A 21,592-nucleotide genomic window follows, 5' to 3' on the forward strand; every position below is an offset into this window, starting at 1 on the left:
AGTGCATCAAGGACAAATTTTGAAATCCTTATGTAAAATTACTAGGAAAAAATATGAATTTGACTGGGGACTTGAGCAGAGTAAAGCTTTTGAAGAAGCAAAGGTCACTATACAATTGACCCTAGATTTATAGCCTATGCAAAGTGGCCCACTGGAATTAAAAGTGACTATACAGGATCAATATGGCAAAAAAAAATATGGCAAAAACAAAGCTAAAATGTATACTTGGGATTTTGATCTAAGAACCTCCCTTTACCTGAAATTCAATATACTCCTTTTGAAAAGCAGTTGTTAGCTGCATATAGGGCTTTGGTAGAGAGTGAGCAACCGACTTTGGACCATGAGGTAATATTAAGGTCTGGAATCCTGATTATGACCTAGATAATGAGTACCCCATCTTCTCATAGAATTGGACATGTTCAAGAGGTTAACATAATTAAATGGAAATGGTATATTCAAAATAGATCTAAAGCAGGCAAAAGTGCAGTTTCTGCTTTACATGAATTGAAAGTAAACATATATGCTGAGGGAAATGATACATCCCTTGAACCAAAGCAACAATTGGTACAGTCCTTGGTAAAATGGAATGAGGGATATGATGGATTAACTGAAGAACAGAAGAGATATGCATGGTTTACTGATGAGGCAGCAAAATATTTGTGCCACAAGGGATAATGGAAAGCAGCAGCCTATTACCCATGTATTAGGTGGACTTTGGAAAGTATTTGGATAGTGGAAGTTGTCAATATGCTGAATTTACAGCAGTATATCAAGCTGTTAAAACAGAACAAGGAGGACAGTGTCATATATTCACTGACACATGGGTGGTAGCTAATGGGTAAAGCTACATGGATGCCCATGTGAAAAAATCAAAATTAGGAAATTCATGACAAACAAGTCTGGAGCAAAGAATTACGGGAAGATACATGGGACATGTTTTTGGTTGCTAATTTGTTAGTTTTCCAGGTAGATGCTCATATGGCTCTCACTATGCCAGAACATGAGTACAATGTACATGCTAATCAACTAGCAAAAATTGCTTCTCAATATATTGTCCCTACTCTGACACCAACTGATGATCTGGTACTAGCAAAATGGGTCCATCAAACAGCCAGTCATTTAGGGTCCAGGTGACATACCAGTGGATACAAGACTGAGGTATTAGTATCTTTCATTCCTTGTTAAAGCAAGTAGCAGAGGAATGTTATATATGTCAGTTGGAAAAGGAATGAACTGTTCCTCAGGTAGTAACTAGAGATAGCAAGGGGGAAAGTAGCAGCCCAAATTTGTCAAATAGATTATACTGGACCCCTACCCCAAGATAAAGGTTGCAAATTTATATGTACTTGTGTTGACACCTATTCAGGTGTACTGGTGGCTTGTCCTTATAAGCATGTGACCCAGAAAAACACCTGTAAAACTCTAGATATCATGTCTATATTATGGAACCCCAATGCAAATTCAAAGTGACAATGGGTCACATTTCAAAGGTAATGAAATGAAGAGATATTGTGTATTAAACAACATAGAATGGATGTATCATATTCCATATTATCCATAAGTGTCTGAGTTAATTGAAAGGATGAATGGATTACTGAAAGAACAGTAAAAGAACTTAAGTTCTAATAATTCTTGCCAACATTGGAAAGATAGTCTGTTCACTGCTTTGCATAATTTAAATAATAGACCATTGGGAGGAAGTACACCACTAGGTAGAATGATGACTCCAAATCAGCAAATCAGAAAATGGCAAACACATAAGATCCCAAATATTGAGTATTGGACTATGAGGCCAGATGTCCCAGCACCATATCCAGGGACACCTGTTTCAGCAGGATATGATTTACATTGTTTAGAGGACTTTAAGATGGATAGAAAAGAAATAAGAAAAATCTCTACTGGTATATGTATGAGAATCCCTAAAATTAATTTTAGGTGGATATTACCTAAATCAGAATTAGCAGCTGGAGGAATACATGTATTGCCTGGAGTGACAGATTCTTATTATTAAGGAGAAATTATTGTGACATTTCAAAATTTAGTTGAAGAACTCATACGGTTTTGTAAAAATGATAGAATAATTGAAGTGATTATTATTCCTTGTGAAACAACACCCCTTGTGGAAACTGACCCTCCTTTTGAAATAACTAGCAGAGAAACTGAAAGATTGGGTTCTCCTGATAGAATAAGATTGGGAGCTAGAGTATGGGTAAAATGGAAACCAGATGATGTTCCACAGGCTGTGGGAATTACAGCACATGGGAAGGATAATACTGTAACTGTTGTTTATTCAGGAGAACGATTGCCAAATTGTATCCTTAATGTTCTACCATGAATGAGGCTATGATAGTGGGTACATGGACTCTAGAAGCACAGCTGACCCTATAGCTACCCTGCTTCTGATTATCATCTCCTTGTTTCTTTTTTTTTGCCTGTTCCATGTGTGTACTAGATTTGTTTTCTGCAGGTTTAGTACCATCTACCTGCAGGTGCCTGACTGCTTAGGGCAGATGTCACCCTTTGTCCATGACTATGATGTGTCACCCTTAGATCCAGCGTCAACCAAGCTCCAGATGCCAGCTAAAGAACTGACCTCTCAAATGGGACCTCTTGGGGCAGGGATAGTTCTACATCCAATTTTAGCAGGAAGTAGCTATAGAAGAAGAGACTTTTGTCCCTTACCCCAGTATTTTGGACCCCATTCGAGAGGGGAATGAAGAGGTGCTTGTCCTCAAGTCCCACCTTAAGATATTGATTTATTTATTTATTTTGTGTGACCCCTGTTACATTTTTGTAAAGTTCTGTTGACACCAGTTGCCTAAGATATTTTTTTATATGCTTATTTTCTGTTATCCCTGTTACAATGCTGTTGACACCAGTTGCCCCATCAATCTATGTAATAAATAGGAAAGATCTTGTGGTCGAATGGAGTGGTAATTTAAATGGGAAGATCTTTCCCATTCATTAATAGGCCCAAGTGACCTGCTTAAATTACATGGAAGCCTAAGTTACATGTGGTGGGAGGAGCTTGTTGAATGGGTTGACCAGGAATGGTGAAGCAGAACTGAGAGAAAGTTATTTAGAGCAGTTTTGGTGGAAGGAGAGACAGGACACAGGCAAGCAAGCACAGCTAGATTCATGAATGTTTGTTTGTAGGAAGGCCCCAGTAGGGGGAGAGGGGTCAGCGGGGAAGGTTTGGGAATGGCTTTGTCCCCTGCAATAATAATGTGTACTGACTTCTTGGCTACTATGATGGATCTGGCTTTCTGGTTTGGGGATTTAGCTTTCTGGTATCTGAATAAATATTTTTCTTCTGCATTCCATATAGAGAGTCTGTTATATTTTGAGAGTATAAACTGTTCTGGCATATTCATAGTCCCCCTCAATGCTATGAATATTGCCTGGGCAATACAGCAGCTAGGTGGTACAATAGATAAAGTGTTGAGCCTGAAGTCAGGGAAGACTCATCTTAGTGAGTTCATATCTGACACCAGCTGTGTGGCCCTGGGCAAGTCATTTAACCCTGTGTGCCTAGGTTTCTTCATTAATAAAATGAGCTGATGAAGGAAATGGCAAAGCACTCCAGTATCTTTGCCAAGGAAACCTCAAATGGGATCAGGAAGAGTCAGACAAGACTGTAAAATGACTTCACAACAACACTTAAGAAAGAAAAACAGAGGGGAAGAATTAGATAATCAGATTAAAGCAAGCAAGAAATAGGAGCTAATAAATTAAGTATAACTAAAAAAGGAAAACACATAAAAATATACACATGGAATAAAAAGAGAGGCTAGAAAAATTTCTTATGTATCAAAAAACAGGGATTGAGATTATACTACCACAGAGTGTGGGCATCCAGCTCCTCTCAGATGGAGAGCTCTGAGTGTCCCAGTGAAGACTGAGATGCAGCCCCTCCAGCCCACTGGACCCTGCACTCTGCCACAGGCCTCATGCCCCCTGCTGCCTCCTTGTGTTTTCCTCTACAGTCTGGGGCACATAATATGATCATTAGGTGTTGTTTCCCAACAATTCTCTATGGAAAATCAAGGGAAGTGGCCATGGTTGCCGTGAGTAACTATGAAGAGCAGGACATCTTTAGAGAAGCTTGATCAAGGTGCCGTCATCGTGAGACACTCCAGATCAGAACTCTGGCAGAGTTCCTCTATCTTGTCTTGCTCAATCAGTACAGGCTATCTTTCCATTTCTTCTCTGCCTTCTGAGAAGTAGCAGAAAGTCAGCATCTGAATCATGTTGGATTTAAGCCTACAGATGTGCCCCCAACAACCCTTGTAAAGTTCCTTGGGGTTGGCACTGCTGCTTGCATCACTGACCTCATCACCTCTCCCCTGAACACAGCCAAAGTCTGGCTGCAGATTCAAGGAGAAAGCCAGGGGGTCATCCGAGCTTCCTCTAGCACTGCCCAGTATTGGGGTATCATGGGCATCATTCTAACCGTGGTGAAGTTTGAGGGCCCTGGCAGCTGATGGCTGGGTTGCAGCACCAGATGAGTTTTGCCTCTGTCTGCATCAGCCTCTATGACTCTGTCAAGCAGTTCTACACCAAGGAATCTGAGCATGTAGGCATTGGGAGCCACCTCCTGGCAGGCTGCACCACAGGGGCACTGGCAGTGGGTGTAGCTCAACCCACAGATATGGTCAAGGTATGTTTTCAGGCCCAGGCTTGTGCAGGGGTCAGCCAGAGATACTAGGGTACAGTGGATGCCTATAAGACTATCGCCCAAGAGGAGGGCCTTCAGGGCTTATGGAAAGTAACTTCACCCAATGTCACCTGCAATGCTATTGTCAGCTGTGCTGAGCTGGTGATCTATGATATCAGCAAAGATGCCCTTCTGAAGGCCCACCTCATGACTGATGACCTTCCATGCTACTTCACATCAGCCTTTGGGATTGCTTCCCCTGTGGACATGGTCAAGACGAGATACATGAACTCTGCCACAGGCCAGTATGCCAGTGCTGGTCACTGTGCCCTTACCATGCTTGGGAAGGAGGGACCCCAAGACTTCTACAAAAGGTTCCTGCCTTCCACTGCTTGGGCTCCTGGAATGTAGTGATGTTTGTCACCCACCAGCAACTGAAACGGGCCCTGATGGCTGCTCGCACTTCCCAGGAAACTCCCTTCTGAGCCCTCTCCTGCTAGCTTTCTGCCTTATATACCCCTCTTTGAGTACAGACTCATCCTGCCTCTCCTCCCTCCCATTTTCCCCCATTCCTTTCCTCCCCTGCCTTAGCACTGAAGGTACCCCTTGCACCCTCCCTCCTTAGAGTTAGTCTCATTTAAATCTTCTCCATCCAGCCTACTTCTGCCATTGTAACCTCACTCAGTTCTAAAACTCTTTACTTCTAATAACACCAGACCAGAACCCACAAAAAAAGAAATTATGCTACCATAAAATGAAAAAACAAAAATTCAGAACACAAAAAGAGTAAAACAAAGAAACTACATTATGTTAAAAGAAATGATAGCAAACTAACATCAATATCAAACTTATATGCCCCAAATACCTTAGCACCTAAATTCATAAAGGAAATATTAACAGAATTCGAAGAAGAAATAAGCAGTAATACAATTATAGCTAGAAATTTTAGTGTTCCTCTTTCAGCTTCAGACAACTAGACTAGAAAGTTAAACAAAAGGGAAAAGACAGAATTGAACAAATTACTGGAGAAACTGGAGCTAAAAGATATGGTATTGTCTAAACAGGGATGTCAAAAAATAACTCATTTATTAGAGTTAAATTTTGTAAAAATTGACTATGTATCAGGGTATAGAGATAATGCAAATAAAATTTAAAATGCAGAAATAGTAAACACATATTTTACAGACCATAAATTAAAAACTGAAATCAGTTTAGGAACACAAATGAAAGATATAGACCTAAATGGAGACTTAACAAAATGCAACATAAAGATTAGTTCAAAGAACAAATCACAGAAATAGTGAATACATATGTATGAAAATGATGATGAAAAAGCATACCCAAATGTCTGGGATGCATCTAAAGCAATATTCAAGAGGAAATTTATATTGCTATAGACATACATTAGTAATACAGAAAAGGAGAAAATTAATAAATTGAATACGTATTTAAAATTGAAATCCCACAAATAAACACAAAAACCATAAAAATTAAAAGAGAAATAGATAAATTGGAAGACAAAATACTATAGAAATGATAAATAAAACTAAAAGATTTTATTTTGAGCTATGAAAAGACTAATAAAAAATAAATATTTAGCAATCTGATTAAAATGAAGACATACAGTAAAATAAACAAAACAGCAAGGAAACAAGGTAAAATCTAAGAAAACCAAAAGGCAAATGAATCAACTTAACTACAGCAACAAAACATGGGGAGATCGTCTGTACTGAGTCAGTCAAACCACCACCTACCACCACAACCATCTTGACCACCATCTCTCCTCAGACTATGATGGAAACAGCTCGGAAACTTGACCCAAGAAGCCATAGGAATAACAATTTTCCCCAGGCCATCAGACTCTTCATGACTCCATTTGAGTTTTTTGTTGGGTTTTTTTTTGCTCAAAGATACTGTAGTGGTTTGCTATTTCCTTTTCCAGTTCAAAAACAACTGTGTTGCCTCCCTCTGATGTTAGAATATGACCTCCTTAAGAGCAGATATGCTATTATTTTTCTAACTGTCCTCTCATCAAGCAGCACAGTGCTTTGACTATATTAAGTGTTAAGTAAGTCCTTCATTCATTCAAGGAATGAAAACAATTATGAAAAGTCACTGTGCACAGTTGCATGTTAACAACAATGATAAAGCAAGGAATGCTTTAAAAAATATAAAATATCCAAAATAAAAAAAATAAAATAGGAAGCTTTAACAATTAAATCTCAGAAAAAAGACATAGAAGTAATTGTAAAGGAAATACCAAAGGAAAAAAATTCCTGGTCCTGATGAATTCATAGGAAGAGTCTATAAAACATCTGAAGAACAATTAGCACCAATATTACATAAATTATTCTAGAAATTTATAAAGTATCCTCCCTTATTCCTTTTATTAGATAAATATAGTCCTAATGTTTAAACCAGGTAAAGTTAAAAAATAGAACTATATATCAATATAATAACTTAATATTGCTTCAGAAATGTTAAGTAAAATACTGTCAGACTATGACAATTCATCCAAGAAATAATTCATCATGAACAAGTTGGATTTATACCAGAGATGTAAGGATGATTTGATGTCAAGAAAACAATCAACTTAATTAATCATATTAAAATCAAATATCTCAACCTTCATGATTATCTCAATAGACATAGAAAAATCATTTGACCAAGAACATACATTTATGCAAAAAATCTGGAAAGTATAGGCATATTGAAGTCTTTTGTTTAATATAATGAAAAAAGCATCTATATAAAACTAAAAATAAACATTGCAAACAATGAGGATGTACTAAAAGTTTGCCCAATATATACAGGACTAAGGCAAGGATGTCTATTTTCCCCAATATTATATAACAGTTCTGAAAATGTTGCCAATGAGACAAGAAAGAGAAATTAAAGGTATAAAGATAGGTGTCAAGGAGATAAAACTATCTCTATTTGAAGATGACACAATGGTTTCCTTAGAAAATCCTAAGAAATAAGCAGACACTAATTGAGAAAATGAATAGCTTTAGCAAAGCTGCAGGCAACAAAATAAGCAATCAAAAATTAACTACATGCCTATATAACAATAATGATTATGATGATGATAATAAAAATCCAAGAGGTAGTAATAAAAAAGGAGGCATTGTTACAAATAAATACAAAATGCATTAAAATTTGAGGATCCATCAACTAAAGCACATAAAAATATTTGTATGGATTCCATTAAAAATAACTTTTTAAAGAAATAATAAACTTCAGTAGTTGGACTACTATACATGTTTATGGCTAGTCTGTTCCAATAAAATAAAAATCACAATATTTCCAAAGATAATTTATAATTTTAACGCTATCCCAATCAAATTATGAAAGGGATACTTTACAGCACTTTATAAAATAATAAAATACATTTAGAACAATAAAAGAGCTACTATATCCAGAAAAACAATGAAAAGAGGTTGGGATGAATAAGGAATAGCACTTTTTAGACCGCAATCTATATGATAGAGCACAAGTTATCAAAACCAATCTGATATTGATTGAAAATAGAGAGATAGGTCTATGAAATAAATTCGACGAAGATTCAGAAAAAATGGAACTCAATAAATCAATCACAAAGAGTTGGACATGACTGAAATAACTGAATAAAAACAAAAACTACACATATACACTTATCTATCTTACTGCTACCCTTCCAACATAGAGTACTCCCATCTTTTATCACTTCCCCAAGTTTAAAAGGTATATGGTGAAAGTGCTGTATTATGTGTGTGTATATATATATATATATATATAAATGCATATATACATACAAATGTATGCATATGTTGTGTTCATCCTTCGTTTTTGAAGAGGACCATGACGTCTGAGAAATGCTGACATGACTTGCACTTGACTTCGTTTTGAGTGATATACATACGTATACACACATACATGTATAAACGTTTGTATATACACATATACATACATAAAAATATCATATGCATATGTGGATATGATATGTATGTATGCATGTGTGTGTACACTAAAGCTATTCCCCAATTGATAGGTAGTCAAAGAATATGAGTAAATCATTTCCAAAAGAATTGCAAATCATTAACAACTTATATAAAAGAATGCTTTAAATTACCAATAATTTGAGAAAAACAAATTAACACACCACTTTTACTACATACCTTTCAAATTGGGGAGGATGATAAAAGATGGGAGTAGTCAATGTTCGAAGGTTAGTAGGAAGATAGGCACGCTAGTGCATTGTTGGGAGAGCTATGAATCAATATAACCATTACAGAAAAGAATTGAATTATGTAAATATAGTGGTTAAAATGTCTATACCCTTTGACCCAGAGATTCTGCTATCAAGCTTATGTCCCAAAAAAGACACTGATAAGAAGGAAAATTACCAAAAAACTGTATCATCACTTTTTGTGATAGTAAGGAAATGGAAATAAAGTAGGTATCCAAAGATTGGGGAATGGCTAAAAAAATTGTGCTACATGCATATAATTGAATATAACTTCACTGTAAGAAACAAATACAGAGAAGGGAAAGTTTTGCACAATCTGTTGCAGAATTAGTAGGATTCAAGCAAACAAGATATAAAATGATTACAACCATATAAATCAACACAAAAACCACAAAACAATCAAAAGTGAATGTTGTATGAGCCAACAGTAGTATAGTGGTATGAGTAATAGAAAGTAGTAGAAACTCAATGAGTAGCAGAAAGAAGTTTAGCCTATCTCTCTCTCACAACTCTTCCATACAGATCTAGAAAATGCCCTGGACTACATCCTAATTGGTACCTCAAACGAAAAAAAAAAAAATCAGTCATTTTTTCCATTCCATTCCATTCCATCATTGGAAGATAGAGAGATCTGCTGAACCTGGATCTAGCTAGAAATGGTCATACACAGCATTTTAGTTCCGGGACTAAAATAGGACCAAAGCTGTGCAACAGGGCAAGAGCAGTTTACAGACATACAATGGGACTCAAATTTGTACAGGAGGCAGGAAAAATGTCATCTGGATGCATTCTCCCTCACTACCTAATGCTAGTTCACAAATCCATTGTGGATTGTTGAAGGGACTCGTACTTAGGGTGGTGATCCAAGATAAGAAGTGGTCACAGGGTATGGATAGCATATTGATCCAGGATCAAGTTTAGAGGTGGGTCTCTGACCCCAGTAGTGGAGTGAGGGTCTTAATTTGTGAGCTAGTGAAACTGGTTTGATTGTCATGACCTCAACCCACTAGATGCATATATGCCAAAGCTAATAAATACAGAAATTGGGCATTAGCTCTGCATCAACTTCTTGCTGTAATGGTACCATTAGGGTTAAATTGTCTACATCCCTGCCCCTTATAACTCACTCCTTATTAGGCAATAGAAAATATTCTCACTTTACTGTTCTTATTGATAATTGTGCCATCTCCCATTGGTGTCCTGGGGCTTGTCTATAAATCATAGAAGTTTGAGCCCTGAGAGGCTCTGGAAATTTGTCTGGAAGATGCTGCCTACTATGGGCACAGAAGAAGCACACCGAGATTGCTTAGCTTGCAACTGTTCTACCTCCTTTGTAAGTAGCAAAGCTATATTTAAAATAAAAACAACCCCTATCACTAAAAGCCGTATCTGTGTGTTGCTACTGCTTTTCAGATAGACTCTTCCACAGTCTACAGCTCTAGCTTGCAACTGACTCTAAAACCTATAGTAGAATTATATATAGGATGGAAATTCTTAAACCAAAAGGGAAACTACAGTTCTGTTACTCTGAATCTGCAGAGCTTTCCAGTTGGTTAATAGTGACTGAGTCCAGTAGCCATCTACTGGAACTCCAACCAAAAGCAAGTCCCAATTACATGTAAAGAAGTTTGCGGAGTTCAGACAGGGAAGGGAGGTAACAAGAGGAAGTTAGAAAGTGAGTGATCAGACTTTGCCCTGGACTGGACCACTTTCGGAGTACTGAAAGCTTGCAAGTGCCCTACCTGAACTTTCCCTGAAATCCTATAATAATTCAAAACTCAATACCCATAAAAGCAGTAGCAGAACCCATTACACTGATATTATAGATCTGAGGCAGCTAGATGGCTCAATGGATAGAGTGCTGAGCCTAAAGTCAGGAACACTTGAGGTTAAACCTGGCCTCAGATATCTGTGCGACCCTGGGTTAGTCACTTAACCTCTCTTTATCTTAATCTATTGGAGAAAAAAATGGAAAACCACTCTAGTATCTTTACCATGAAAACCCCACGGGCAGTATGGTCCAAGAGTTAGACAAGATTAAATGACTGAACAACAAACAGACCTAGGGTTTTCAAGGGGAGTATGCTGGGTGTGCTGCAACAATTTGGATTTTATGTTATTATAGCTAACAGAATATGTAAATAATTTTGTTTTATATAAATTTTGCCCAACATTTGTAGGACATGCTAGAAATTATAGTATTTGCAAAATAAGCAAAACAAAACAAAACTTATTTAGTACGTATGTATACTAACTTCAAAACATGTCAGACCTTGAACTTATAAAAAAATTCAAGAAAAAAACCTTCATTTATTGAAGGTAAATTTCATTTCTGTGACTTCCAGTTCTCCTGTAATATTGCCAAATTAAACATTCAGTGAGTTCCAATTCTTCACAGCAAAGAATACTGTGCCAAAAACAAAACAAAAGTTTGAAAACCCACTGCTGTAGATTGACAATGAAAAGGGTCTAGAAGATGATCAGCTTTGAACACCTTGAATCATGTCATTTTTTGGACATCAGTATTCTTCTGGTAATAATGTGGCTAAAAATAAAATATACCAAAATCTTCAAAGAATTAAGACTGAGAGTCACTCAAATTACAACAGAGAGACATTTTCTTTTAGTGCAGACCTGATTTTTTGGCACAGGGAACTCCCAGTGAGCAAACTCCCTCTTCTAAAGCAGATCAGCAATTGTGATTTAAGATGAGTATAAAAAATTTTGGGCAGCAACATAATACCAAAGATGAATGGCACAAAAGAAGTGCCATAAAAGATAATATATATACATACATATATATATACATACATAGATAGAATGATACAGATATAGATGGATTGGACATGTAGCAAGAGCAAGGGATAACAAACAGTTCTTGTTAATATTGTATACTGTAACTACATAACGTTTGAGCCCTTGAAGTCTTATTTCAGGACTCTGAGTGGATCCTCTTTGGAGAATGGATGTGAAAGCATAGAAAAGAATTACACAGGATTAATGAATAGACATAAAGAAGGAAGGAATGAAGGAAAAAAGGAAGGAAAGAAAGAACAACTTTTTATTTTCACTGTTCTCATAAATTGACATCACTGATAACTTACATCACACATTAGCATCTCCAAGCCCTATATACAATTGCTGTGGACAGAGTTGACCATCCTCTATTTACCTAAGTCCTTATACTAAGCAACTATGTTTGAAACTAAGGACCAATTTTCCCCTCTTGGAATGGTATTTAGTTTCTTATTAAAAAGCAGTCAAAAGGCCCTTTCCACTGTTCAATCTTCAGGGAAGCAGTTAAGACTAAGCATTTTGCTTTCTGGTTGCTTTACAAACCTACCCAAATTCCCAACATTCTTTACCTCAGCTATAGCCAAAAAGACCCCTTGTAACAAACATATGACAAGTCTAGGAACCTTTTTATTCACTGATTTACCAATCATTTCCTCAAGAAGTGCCCAGATTCTGAAAAAGACTAGCCGTGTCATTATGTAACATGCATTGATACTGATAATTCTGAAAACGACTTAGGAGACACATTCTGCTAAATCTAATTTTCACCAACTTTACCATAGTTTCCCCCCTCCCCCTCCCTTCTTGTCACCTCTTGCAGGTTTTTTGCTTAAGGTCCTGTTTATTGCTCAGGTCCTGTTAAGCTAGAATTTGTGAAACTTTCATTTCCTCACCTGGCTAGAATATCATTCTTATCTATCCAGTAAGCACTTTATGTCTACAAACAACCACTACTATTGACACATAGTCTCCTTCACAGCCCTTGAAAGTATTCTTAAATCAAAAAGACAAATATGCCTCACAATAGCATCATTCCATCAGCATCCTCCCTGTCCACAGCAGTATCCTTGGGATGCAGTGCCAGGAAAATGATCTGACATTGTAATATCATAAAAGCAACTTAAAAAGCAAAACACTGCCGGATGAACAGGCTCAGGGCTGTCCAATAAATACATGTAGGCCCATTAGTTTCTCTGGACTCAACTACCAACCCTAAACCCCTAGGCAAGGGTGCCTCCACCACTCCCAAACCCATTCACCTTGAGCAAGGGAGCTATCCTCAGGGATTTACTCTGGCCCAAGGCACTCCCATATTCAAAGCAGACACCTGTACCCAAGAGATGATATCCTGGAGATTTGGCAGGCAGAAGGGGAGGAAGATAAATGAAAAGCAGAGGAGGTCAGGGGGCGGGGGGATGGGGTCTCTAGGAAGATGGACAGTAGCGAATCGAGGTAGATGGTGCGTCACAGTTCACTTGGTAAATGTACGCAGAACCACTGAGCATCAGAGCACCGGAGAACGGGCAATGAGGAGGATGACTGCCCGAGGGGCCTGGGAAGTGCGAAATCAAGAGGATGAAAATATGGGACGTAGGAGGGAGAAAACAGGGAAGGGTGGGAGACCCACAACAGACGCCATCACCCAAGCACAAGAGCCAGATCTGCAGGAGGGGATACTTCCTTCAACCAGGGGGTATGAGGAGGGCGGGAAGAGTAGTGTTGACCTTACCTGCCTACGGTCTGGTTGGCAAGCTGGCGCATCCGATTGAACTGCTTCTTCATCTTGTCGCTGCTAGCATACAGGAGTTAGCCGGGTAAAGGAGAGAGAGAGGAGGTAGTGGGCACCAGCTGCCGCCGCAGTTACATGACCCCCACAGGGATGGATGGAGCAGTACGCTGCGAAATGAGTAGCCGTCAGGCCAGAATCTCTATTGCTGAGTTGCTACTTGCTGCGGCTTTGCGGATGCGGCTGTGGCTGCTGCGGCAGTGGTTGCTGCTGCTGCTGCATCTTCATTTGCAGCGCTCCTCCATTTTCATGCCCTCAGCTCAGCACCTGGCTGAGCTCTTCTTCCCCCGGTGGTACTTGGAAGGTTAAGCAATCATGCCATACGGACACCTCTACCCACGGGCTCTGGGACTCCCACTTCCTGCCCCCCAGCCAGGATCCATAGCTGGAACCCCAGAGTCTCCCAAGCTGTCTGCTGGGTGGGTGGATGCTTCTCAGCCGCGCCTGTGCTATGAGCGCAGTGCTTCCTGGGAATTGAAGTTTCTTGTTTCTCTCTTGCTCACCTTTCTGTCTCTAGAAGTTTGTGAAATGACCAAGGACCAAGAGTGAGAGAGTAAATATTTTAACAAACAGGCTCTCCAGAGGAAAAAAAGTACATGCACGCACTTTTAAGTTTATACTCTAGACAACCAAGAAAACAAATCAAGCCCTGATTTGTAGCCATTGACAATTTCAATGAAAATTTAGCAATTGGCTCTCCAAAGCCAGTTAGAGCTGACTCCTATAAAGGATCATGGAGTGCAGATTTGAGGGAAAAGGACAGAGTTGGATGGAAAGCAAAAATGGGAAAGCCTTCTCTCGACGGGAGGATGGGGAGGTGATATATGCAAAAGAATCCTCCTCTGGCTTTCAATTCCTTTGCAATGATCATGAAGAATGGTTGATCAGTGCCTCATGAATATTGACTATTCCAAACATTCTCTTGCCCAATACACTGCATAAAGTCACCCTAGCTGATGACAGATTGTGATATTAATATAACTTTCCAACATGGTGTAGTGCAAAGAGCTCTGGATTAAGAATCAGAAAACCTGGATTCTAGCCCAGTTTTTGCTCTGTGTGATCTGGACAAGTTATTTTGGGGCAGCTGCGGAGGTAACTGGTCTTGTGGCTCTTTTTCTGTAAAATAAGAAAATTGTATTTAATGACCACTAAGCTTCCTTTGATTCCTACGAGCTATTAAAGGTAAGTGTTGATCCAACTTTATATAGTCTTGTTAATTAAGAACAAATAGCATATTCATTTAAGCCATGATTTGGGCTGTGACCATAGTTCCATCCTACCCAAGACCATGTTGGGGCAATGACATTTGTTGTTGACTCTCCTGTTCCAGAGGCAGCTGATACATACAAATATATAGCACTTGTATTACACATTCATAATCACATTTGATTCTCACAGCAATTTTGTGATGTAGATACTACAGTTATTATGCCCATTTTAAAGAAGAAGAAAAGTAAGGTTCAGAGAAATTAAATAACTTTCTGTGACCACACAGACATAAAATATCAGAGGTGGGAAGAGAAAATGGGCAGAGTAGTATAGTGGAAAATGCACAAGACTTTGGGTGAAAAGAGACCTACCTGGCTGCAAGTCCCACTTGTGATATTTAATATGTGTGTGATCATAGGCAGTTATTTGGTTCATCCTGGAGAAGTTAGATGACAGAATAGTAACAGGTAGGCAGTATCTTTGATTATAATGTCCAGGGAAGAACAGATGAGAATAGAAAGGGAAAAAGAACACTTTTAAACATTACTTTTCACAAATGCATGTAGTTTGAATACCATAAAATTATATTGTTTGTTGGCTATAGTTATTTACTTTGTGATAAATCAAGTTTAATTAAGAGAGGTTTCAATGGAACATGTAGGAAAAGGACAAAACCTCACAAATATTTTCCAAGTCAGATTCCAAGGCAGAGCTTTGCTGATATGGCTTAGGAAAAAGAATATGAAAGGAATGAACCAGTAATTTGCAGGAGAAAATATCCAAGAGCATACAGTAATGAAATCCATGGCTTTAGATATTTATATACAAGTACAGAGAGCACATTTTCTGATGAGTATGTGATCTCATCAATATAGATATTCCATGTTATGACCAAACCACATCCTCTCATCCTTTCACAGAATCATAGAATTCCATAGTCTGAAGGGATATAAGAAGCCATTCAGTCCAGTATCTACCTGGAAATAAAACTCCTTTATTGTATACCTAACAAGTGGTTATCCAGACTCTTTTTGAGATATTCAGGGAGGAGTCCATTACTTCTTGAAACACCTCATTGCAGTTTTTGATAAATTCTAATTGTTGGGAAATTGTTTCTTACATCAAGCATGTTATCTTTTTTCTATTCCTGAAATTATATATCCATGTTGTTCTCTTTAGACAACTCTCTCTTTTCCTCCTCATTGGAATTGTTTCTCTTTGTGTTCTCAGAATTTTACTGTTGAGAACTTCATCCTCAGTTTGGTTTCTCTTTAGAAATATAAGCTTACCAATATTTTTTCTCTCCCGTCCTTTTCCTTCTTTTTACTCCTCTTCCTTTCTTCTCCCTGGACTTTTCAGAACATATCCAGAGTGATGAGATGAGAAGAGTGATAGCTCTTCTCAACTGCTTTGGTGATCTGGGAGTCACCACTATGATCCTCTTTGATATATTTGAAGTAAAAGTCTAATTATAACATTTTTGGATGGAAGTGTACATGCAGTTTAGAGACTTTTTAGGAAGTTCCAAAGTTCTTCCCTCAATGACTGAATCAATTCACAGGTTTATCAACAATACTTTAGTGAATCTCTTTTAAATTAAAATTTGTTGTTGTTGTTTAATCATTCCCAAATGTATGACTCTTCATGACCTCATTTGGGATTTGCTTGGCAAGGACATTGAAGTGGTTTGCCATTTCTTTATTCAGCTCATTTTACAGATGAGGAAACTGAGGCAAACAGGGTTAAATGACTTGAATAAGTTCACACAGCTAGTAAGCATCTAAGCCCAGATTTGAACTCAAGAAAGTGAGTCTTCCTGACTACAGGCTCAGCACTCTATCCACTGCCCCACATTGCTGCCCAGAGTGATATTGTCTGCACATGTGAGATTGTTGATATTTCGCCCTGCAGCCTTACTTCTGGCTTTTGATCTATCCAGCCCAGCATTTTGCATGATGTACTATGCATATAAGTTAAATCAATAAGGTGACAATATATAGCCTTGTTATACTTCTTTTCCAATCTTAAACAGTTGTTCCATGTTCAGTTCTTACTGTTGTTTTTTAACCCACATATGCTTTCCTCAGGAGACAGATAAGATGACATGATACTTTCATCTCTTTGAGATGTTTCCACATTTTGTTGCAATCCACACAGTCAAATGCTTTAGTGTAATCAGTGAAGCAGAAGATTTTTTTTTTTTCTGGAACTCCCTCGCTTTCTCCATAATTTAGCAAATGTTGGCAATTTAGTCTCTAGTTCCTCTGCCACTTCAAAAGCTAGTCTATTCTCTTGATAATTCTAGGTTTACATATTGCTGGAGCCTACCTTGCAGAATCTTAAGCGCAACCTTACTGGTGTGTGAAACTAGTACTATTATTCTGTAATTCAGAATTTCTAATTTAGCATTCTCCTTTTTTCAGACAGGGACTTAAAACTGATCTTTTCCAATCCATTAGCCACTGTTGAGCTTTTTAAATTTGCTGGCATATTGAATGCTTCAATTTAAAGGCACCCTCTTTTAAGGTTTTAAATAAAGTCAAATGGAATTCCTTCACCTCCACTAACATTATTGTTAGCAAAGCCAATTTGACTTCATTCTCCAGCATATCTAGCTCTAGATCAGTAATCACATTATTGTGGTTATCAGCGATGTTAAGATCTTTCTGGTATAGTTTTGTATATTCTTACCACCTTTTCTTAATCTCTTCTATTTCTGTTAACTCCCTACCATTTTTGTCTTTCATCATGCCTATTTTTGCATGAAACATTCCTTTGATATCTCTAATTTTCTTGAAGTGATCTCTTGTCTTTCCCATTCTATTGTTTTCTTCTATTTCTTTGCATTTCTCTTTTAAGAAAGTCTTCTTATTTCTCCTTGTTTCTGGAATCCTGTGTTCAGTTGGGTATATCTTTCCCTTTCTCCTCTACCATTTGCTTTCCTTTTTTCTTCAGCTTTTTGTAAAGTCTGTTCAGGTAGCTATTTTGCTTTCTTACTCTTCTTTTTCTTTGAAATGTTTTTTCTTGCACCCTCCTGTCCAATATCACAAAGCCCTGTCTATCGTCCGTCAGGTACTCTATCTACCAGATAGAATTCCTTAAATCTGTTCATCACCTTTACTTCATACTCATAAGGGGTGTTACTAATGTCATACCTATCTGATCTGATGCTTTCCCCTATTTTGTATATTTTAAGTCTAAATTTTGCAATAAGAACCCCATTATCACAGTCAGCTTCCGATCTTGTTTTAACTTATATAAGGCATCCCCACTTTTGGCTGCAAAGTGTATAATCAGTCTGATTGATGTCTCTGTGTAGAATTGCCTTTCAGGTTGTTGAAAAAGTGTTTGTTTTAACAAGTGAGTTATCTTGACAAAATTAAGGACAGAAGCCTTTGTATTGTTTTTAATATACAGTATTTATATATAATAATATATATCAAAATATATTATTATGACATATATTGTAATATATTATATATAGTATATAATAATAATATACTATTAAAATAATTGCTTTAATTATGTGGAAAAGATATTTTAACCTATTGATGTTCTGTAAGTTCTAATTTATGGTGATGACAATATTTTATTTTCTTTAAGTTGCCTCTTTAAAACTATTAGAATGCTTTTCATGGTGTGAAAAGAGACAAAGTGGTGAAATGGTTTCAGTGAGAAAAACCTTGATTCAAGTCTTTCTTCTGACTTATATTGGTTGTATGACCACGGGCAAATCACTTAACATCTAAGTATGCCAAGAGTACAAAATTTCAGAATGCATATTTGCATTGGTAGAGGGGAATTTCCTTGCCTAGAGTTCCCTGAGTCAATGAAATCACATATCCAGACTGAAACAAAAGACCATGAAAAGTTATGAATACAAATTCTTATTCACAATAAAGAGAATTGGGTTGCTTTATGAATTAATCTTATTTTACTTCCTCTATGAATATCTATACTATTTTTTCTATTGTACCTTTGTTAAATATCATGTAGCTGTATGACCTCATTCTGCTCCAGAATATAATGATATAATAACAATTTTTCAGTTGCCCATACAAAGTGAGTATGAGTGTTTAACTTTATGGAGGGTGTCAATCTGATATCTATATTGACCATCGGGTGATGTCTATTTGTAGAGTCACCTTTTGAATTTTGAAAAAGAGTGTTTGCTATGATTGGTGAGTTACCTTGACAAAATTCAATTCATCTCAGCTCTACTTCATTTTGTATTCCAAGGCAAAACTTGTTTGTTATTTCAATTATCTTTTAATTTTCTAAGTTAGCATTCCAATACCCTAATGATGAATATGACATCTTTTGGGGGGGTATTATTTCTGGAAGATGTTGTAGGTCTTCATAAAACTGATCAACTGTGGTTTCTTTGGCATTCATGTTTGGAGCGTAGACTTGTACTACTGTGATATTGAATTATTTGTGTTGGATTGAAACGTATCATTTTGTCATTTTTGAGATTATATCCCAGTGCTGCTTTTTTCACCCTTCTGTTGACTATGAGAGCTACTCCATTTCTTCTGAGATTCTTTCCCATTGTGATATATGTAATGGTTACCTCATTCCTATTCATTTGAGTTAAAGAACACTTATTACAACATACTTGACAGGTATGACCTAGCTCATCACTTGAAGACCTATAGCAAGGAGAAATAAGCAAGATCTTTTATTTTTGGATATACTTAATTGTTAGTTATGTTCTCTGAAGCCAAGCAGAACAAGTATCATAACTCTTCCATATGAAAACCCTTCAAATAATTGAACACCCTCATCTTATCTCCACCTAGGTTTTTATTATCCATGATCCAGGTCCCAAGCCTCAGGTTTTCACAAGTAAGATACCTAAGGGTAACTCTTTGAAGATTGATATCTTATGAGCTCATTATATCTGATCTAAATTTGATTCAGAAAAATCTCCAAATATATGTTCTCTAAACCTCCAAATAGGTTTCCCCAAAGGTGGGTACAGAGTCCCTAGTGCCTATATAAGCACAGAGTAACAAGCACATAGAAGATATTTTTGTTTCACAAAGTATGCTGTTTCAATAACAAAAATGTAACTAAATTACCCCAGAATAATTTAATTACTGCTCAAAATATTCTTTTATATTTATTCATTTAAGTTCTTACAATAACTACATTGATAACTTTTGCCCTAAAGGCTCAAAATTGAAATTTACATTATATAATTACAATGACAAAATATAAAATTTTATTCCATCTATAATTGTGAAAAATTTAAATACAAAATTATGAAACATTATAAAATACTTGTGAATATTTTATGTAAGTCAATCTGTAGGAATTAAAAGAAGCAATCCTACAAGATTTCCTATGTTTATTATTATCTGCAAGACTTTATTTTATAAGTTTTGTTGAACACAAATAATATGTTAAATGAAACAATTAACAAAGTGAGAGATGTATCACATAATATAATAATCCTATATAAACCTAATCTCAGTTTCAGGCTTTTAAATTTGAGCAAAAGTTTGCAACATTTAACTCAAAAGAAGACAGTCTTAAATTTGATTTTATTAAATTTATTTCTGTATTTTGTAAAACAAGAATAAGGGAATATCCAAACTCATATCAGTATGTAGTAAAAATGGTAGGAGAATTTTTTAAGTTATCTTGATGATTCTTGGAAATTTACTTTTTATTTTAACTACCTAACCAACCAACAAAAAGTTAGTCATGATACACTACTGGGTAATGACAAGTGTTATATTAAATGACAAATTTACTTCAAGTTCATTTGTATATATTGCTTCATTTTTAACAATTTCTAAAAACAAATATTACCTTTGTAAGCAGAGAATCCCTTCAAACCTGACTTTCTTGGATTAGCTGATTCCTGCTAGTACTTTCTAAATGCTCTCATTCAGTTTTTTAATTTAAAACAAGAGTAAAGACAAGATAGTTGGACCACTATTGCAGTTCCGTTAGTGTCATTTTTGAATTTTAAAAATGTGATTATCAAAACTGGTCTATTTAAAATATAGTGCTATTTTAATAAAAGGCAAAATGTCTTTAGAAAAATAAAAGTATCAAGAAAGTCTTCTTATAGAAATTGGGACTTTAGATGATATTTTAAGGAAATCAGCAACACTAATAAGCAGAGATGAAGAGAGAAATAGTTCTAGGCATGGGAGACAGTCAGCAAAAACACGTAGGATCAGGAGATATAGTGTCTTGTACAAGGAACAACTAAGAGGCTATGGTCACTGGATTGTAAAGTATATGGTGGCTTGGCCTAAGAAAACTGAAAAGTTGGGAAGAATTCAGGTTGTGAAGGGCTTTAAAAGCTAACCAGAAAAATTGTATTTGATCTTGGAGGTAATACTGAGCCACTGAAATTGACTGAATTGGGGAAGGTGGTGGTGATATGGGCAGACATGCTTTAGGAAGATCAATTTGGTAGCAAATAGGAGGATGGACTGGAGTGGAGAGAAGAGAGAACCCCCAGCAAGCTATTGTAATAGTTCAGGTGTGAGGTGAAAAGAGTCTGTACTAGGGTGATAGCAGTGTCAAAGGAGGGAAGGGAACATATAGGAGAGATGTTGAGAAGGTAGACATAAGAATACTTGGCAACTGACTGGAGATAGGATATGAGCTATGTCAGAGTGAGTTGTGGTGATAGGTTGTAAGCTTGAGTGACTGGGAGGATGGTGGTGCACATAGCAATAATAGGGAAGTTAAGTGGAAGGTTTTGGGAAGAAATATAATTAATACACTTCTGGACAGCTGAATTTACTATATAACACACACACACACACACATATATATATATATATATATATGTATATATATATATATATATATATATATATATGTATAAAACATCCATATGGGGCAACTAGATGGCATAGTAGATAGAGTGCTGGGTCTGGAGTCA

General features: G+C 36.8%; 1 protein-coding gene and 1 pseudogene across 3 annotated transcripts in view; one reads left to right on the forward strand and one right to left on the reverse strand.

Moving 5' to 3' along the window:
• ARHGAP44 (Rho GTPase activating protein 44) overlaps window positions 1–14,002 on the reverse strand; it is a 191,803-nt gene extending 177,801 nt beyond the window's left edge. For 2 of the 3 annotated variants that reach the window (XM_072645033.1, XM_072645032.1), the window contains exon 1: window positions 13,411–14,002. In XM_072645033.1, the coding sequence (XP_072501134.1) occupies window positions 13,411–13,463 (53 nt within the window). In that variant the 5' untranslated portion in view covers window positions 13,464–14,002. The remainder of the gene's footprint in view (window positions 1–13,410) is intronic. The other variant, XM_072645029.1, reaches the window with a different exon arrangement.
• On the forward strand, window positions 4,078–5,142 carry LOC140530442 (dicarboxylate carrier UCP2 pseudogene; annotated as a pseudogene).
• Window positions 14,003–21,592: the final 7,590 nt, after the last annotated feature.

Source organism: Notamacropus eugenii, chromosome 2, assembly GCF_028372415.1.
Source record: "Notamacropus eugenii isolate mMacEug1 chromosome 2, mMacEug1.pri_v2, whole genome shotgun sequence".
In the NCBI taxonomy this organism is placed as follows: domain Eukaryota; kingdom Metazoa; phylum Chordata; class Mammalia; order Diprotodontia; family Macropodidae; genus Notamacropus; species Notamacropus eugenii.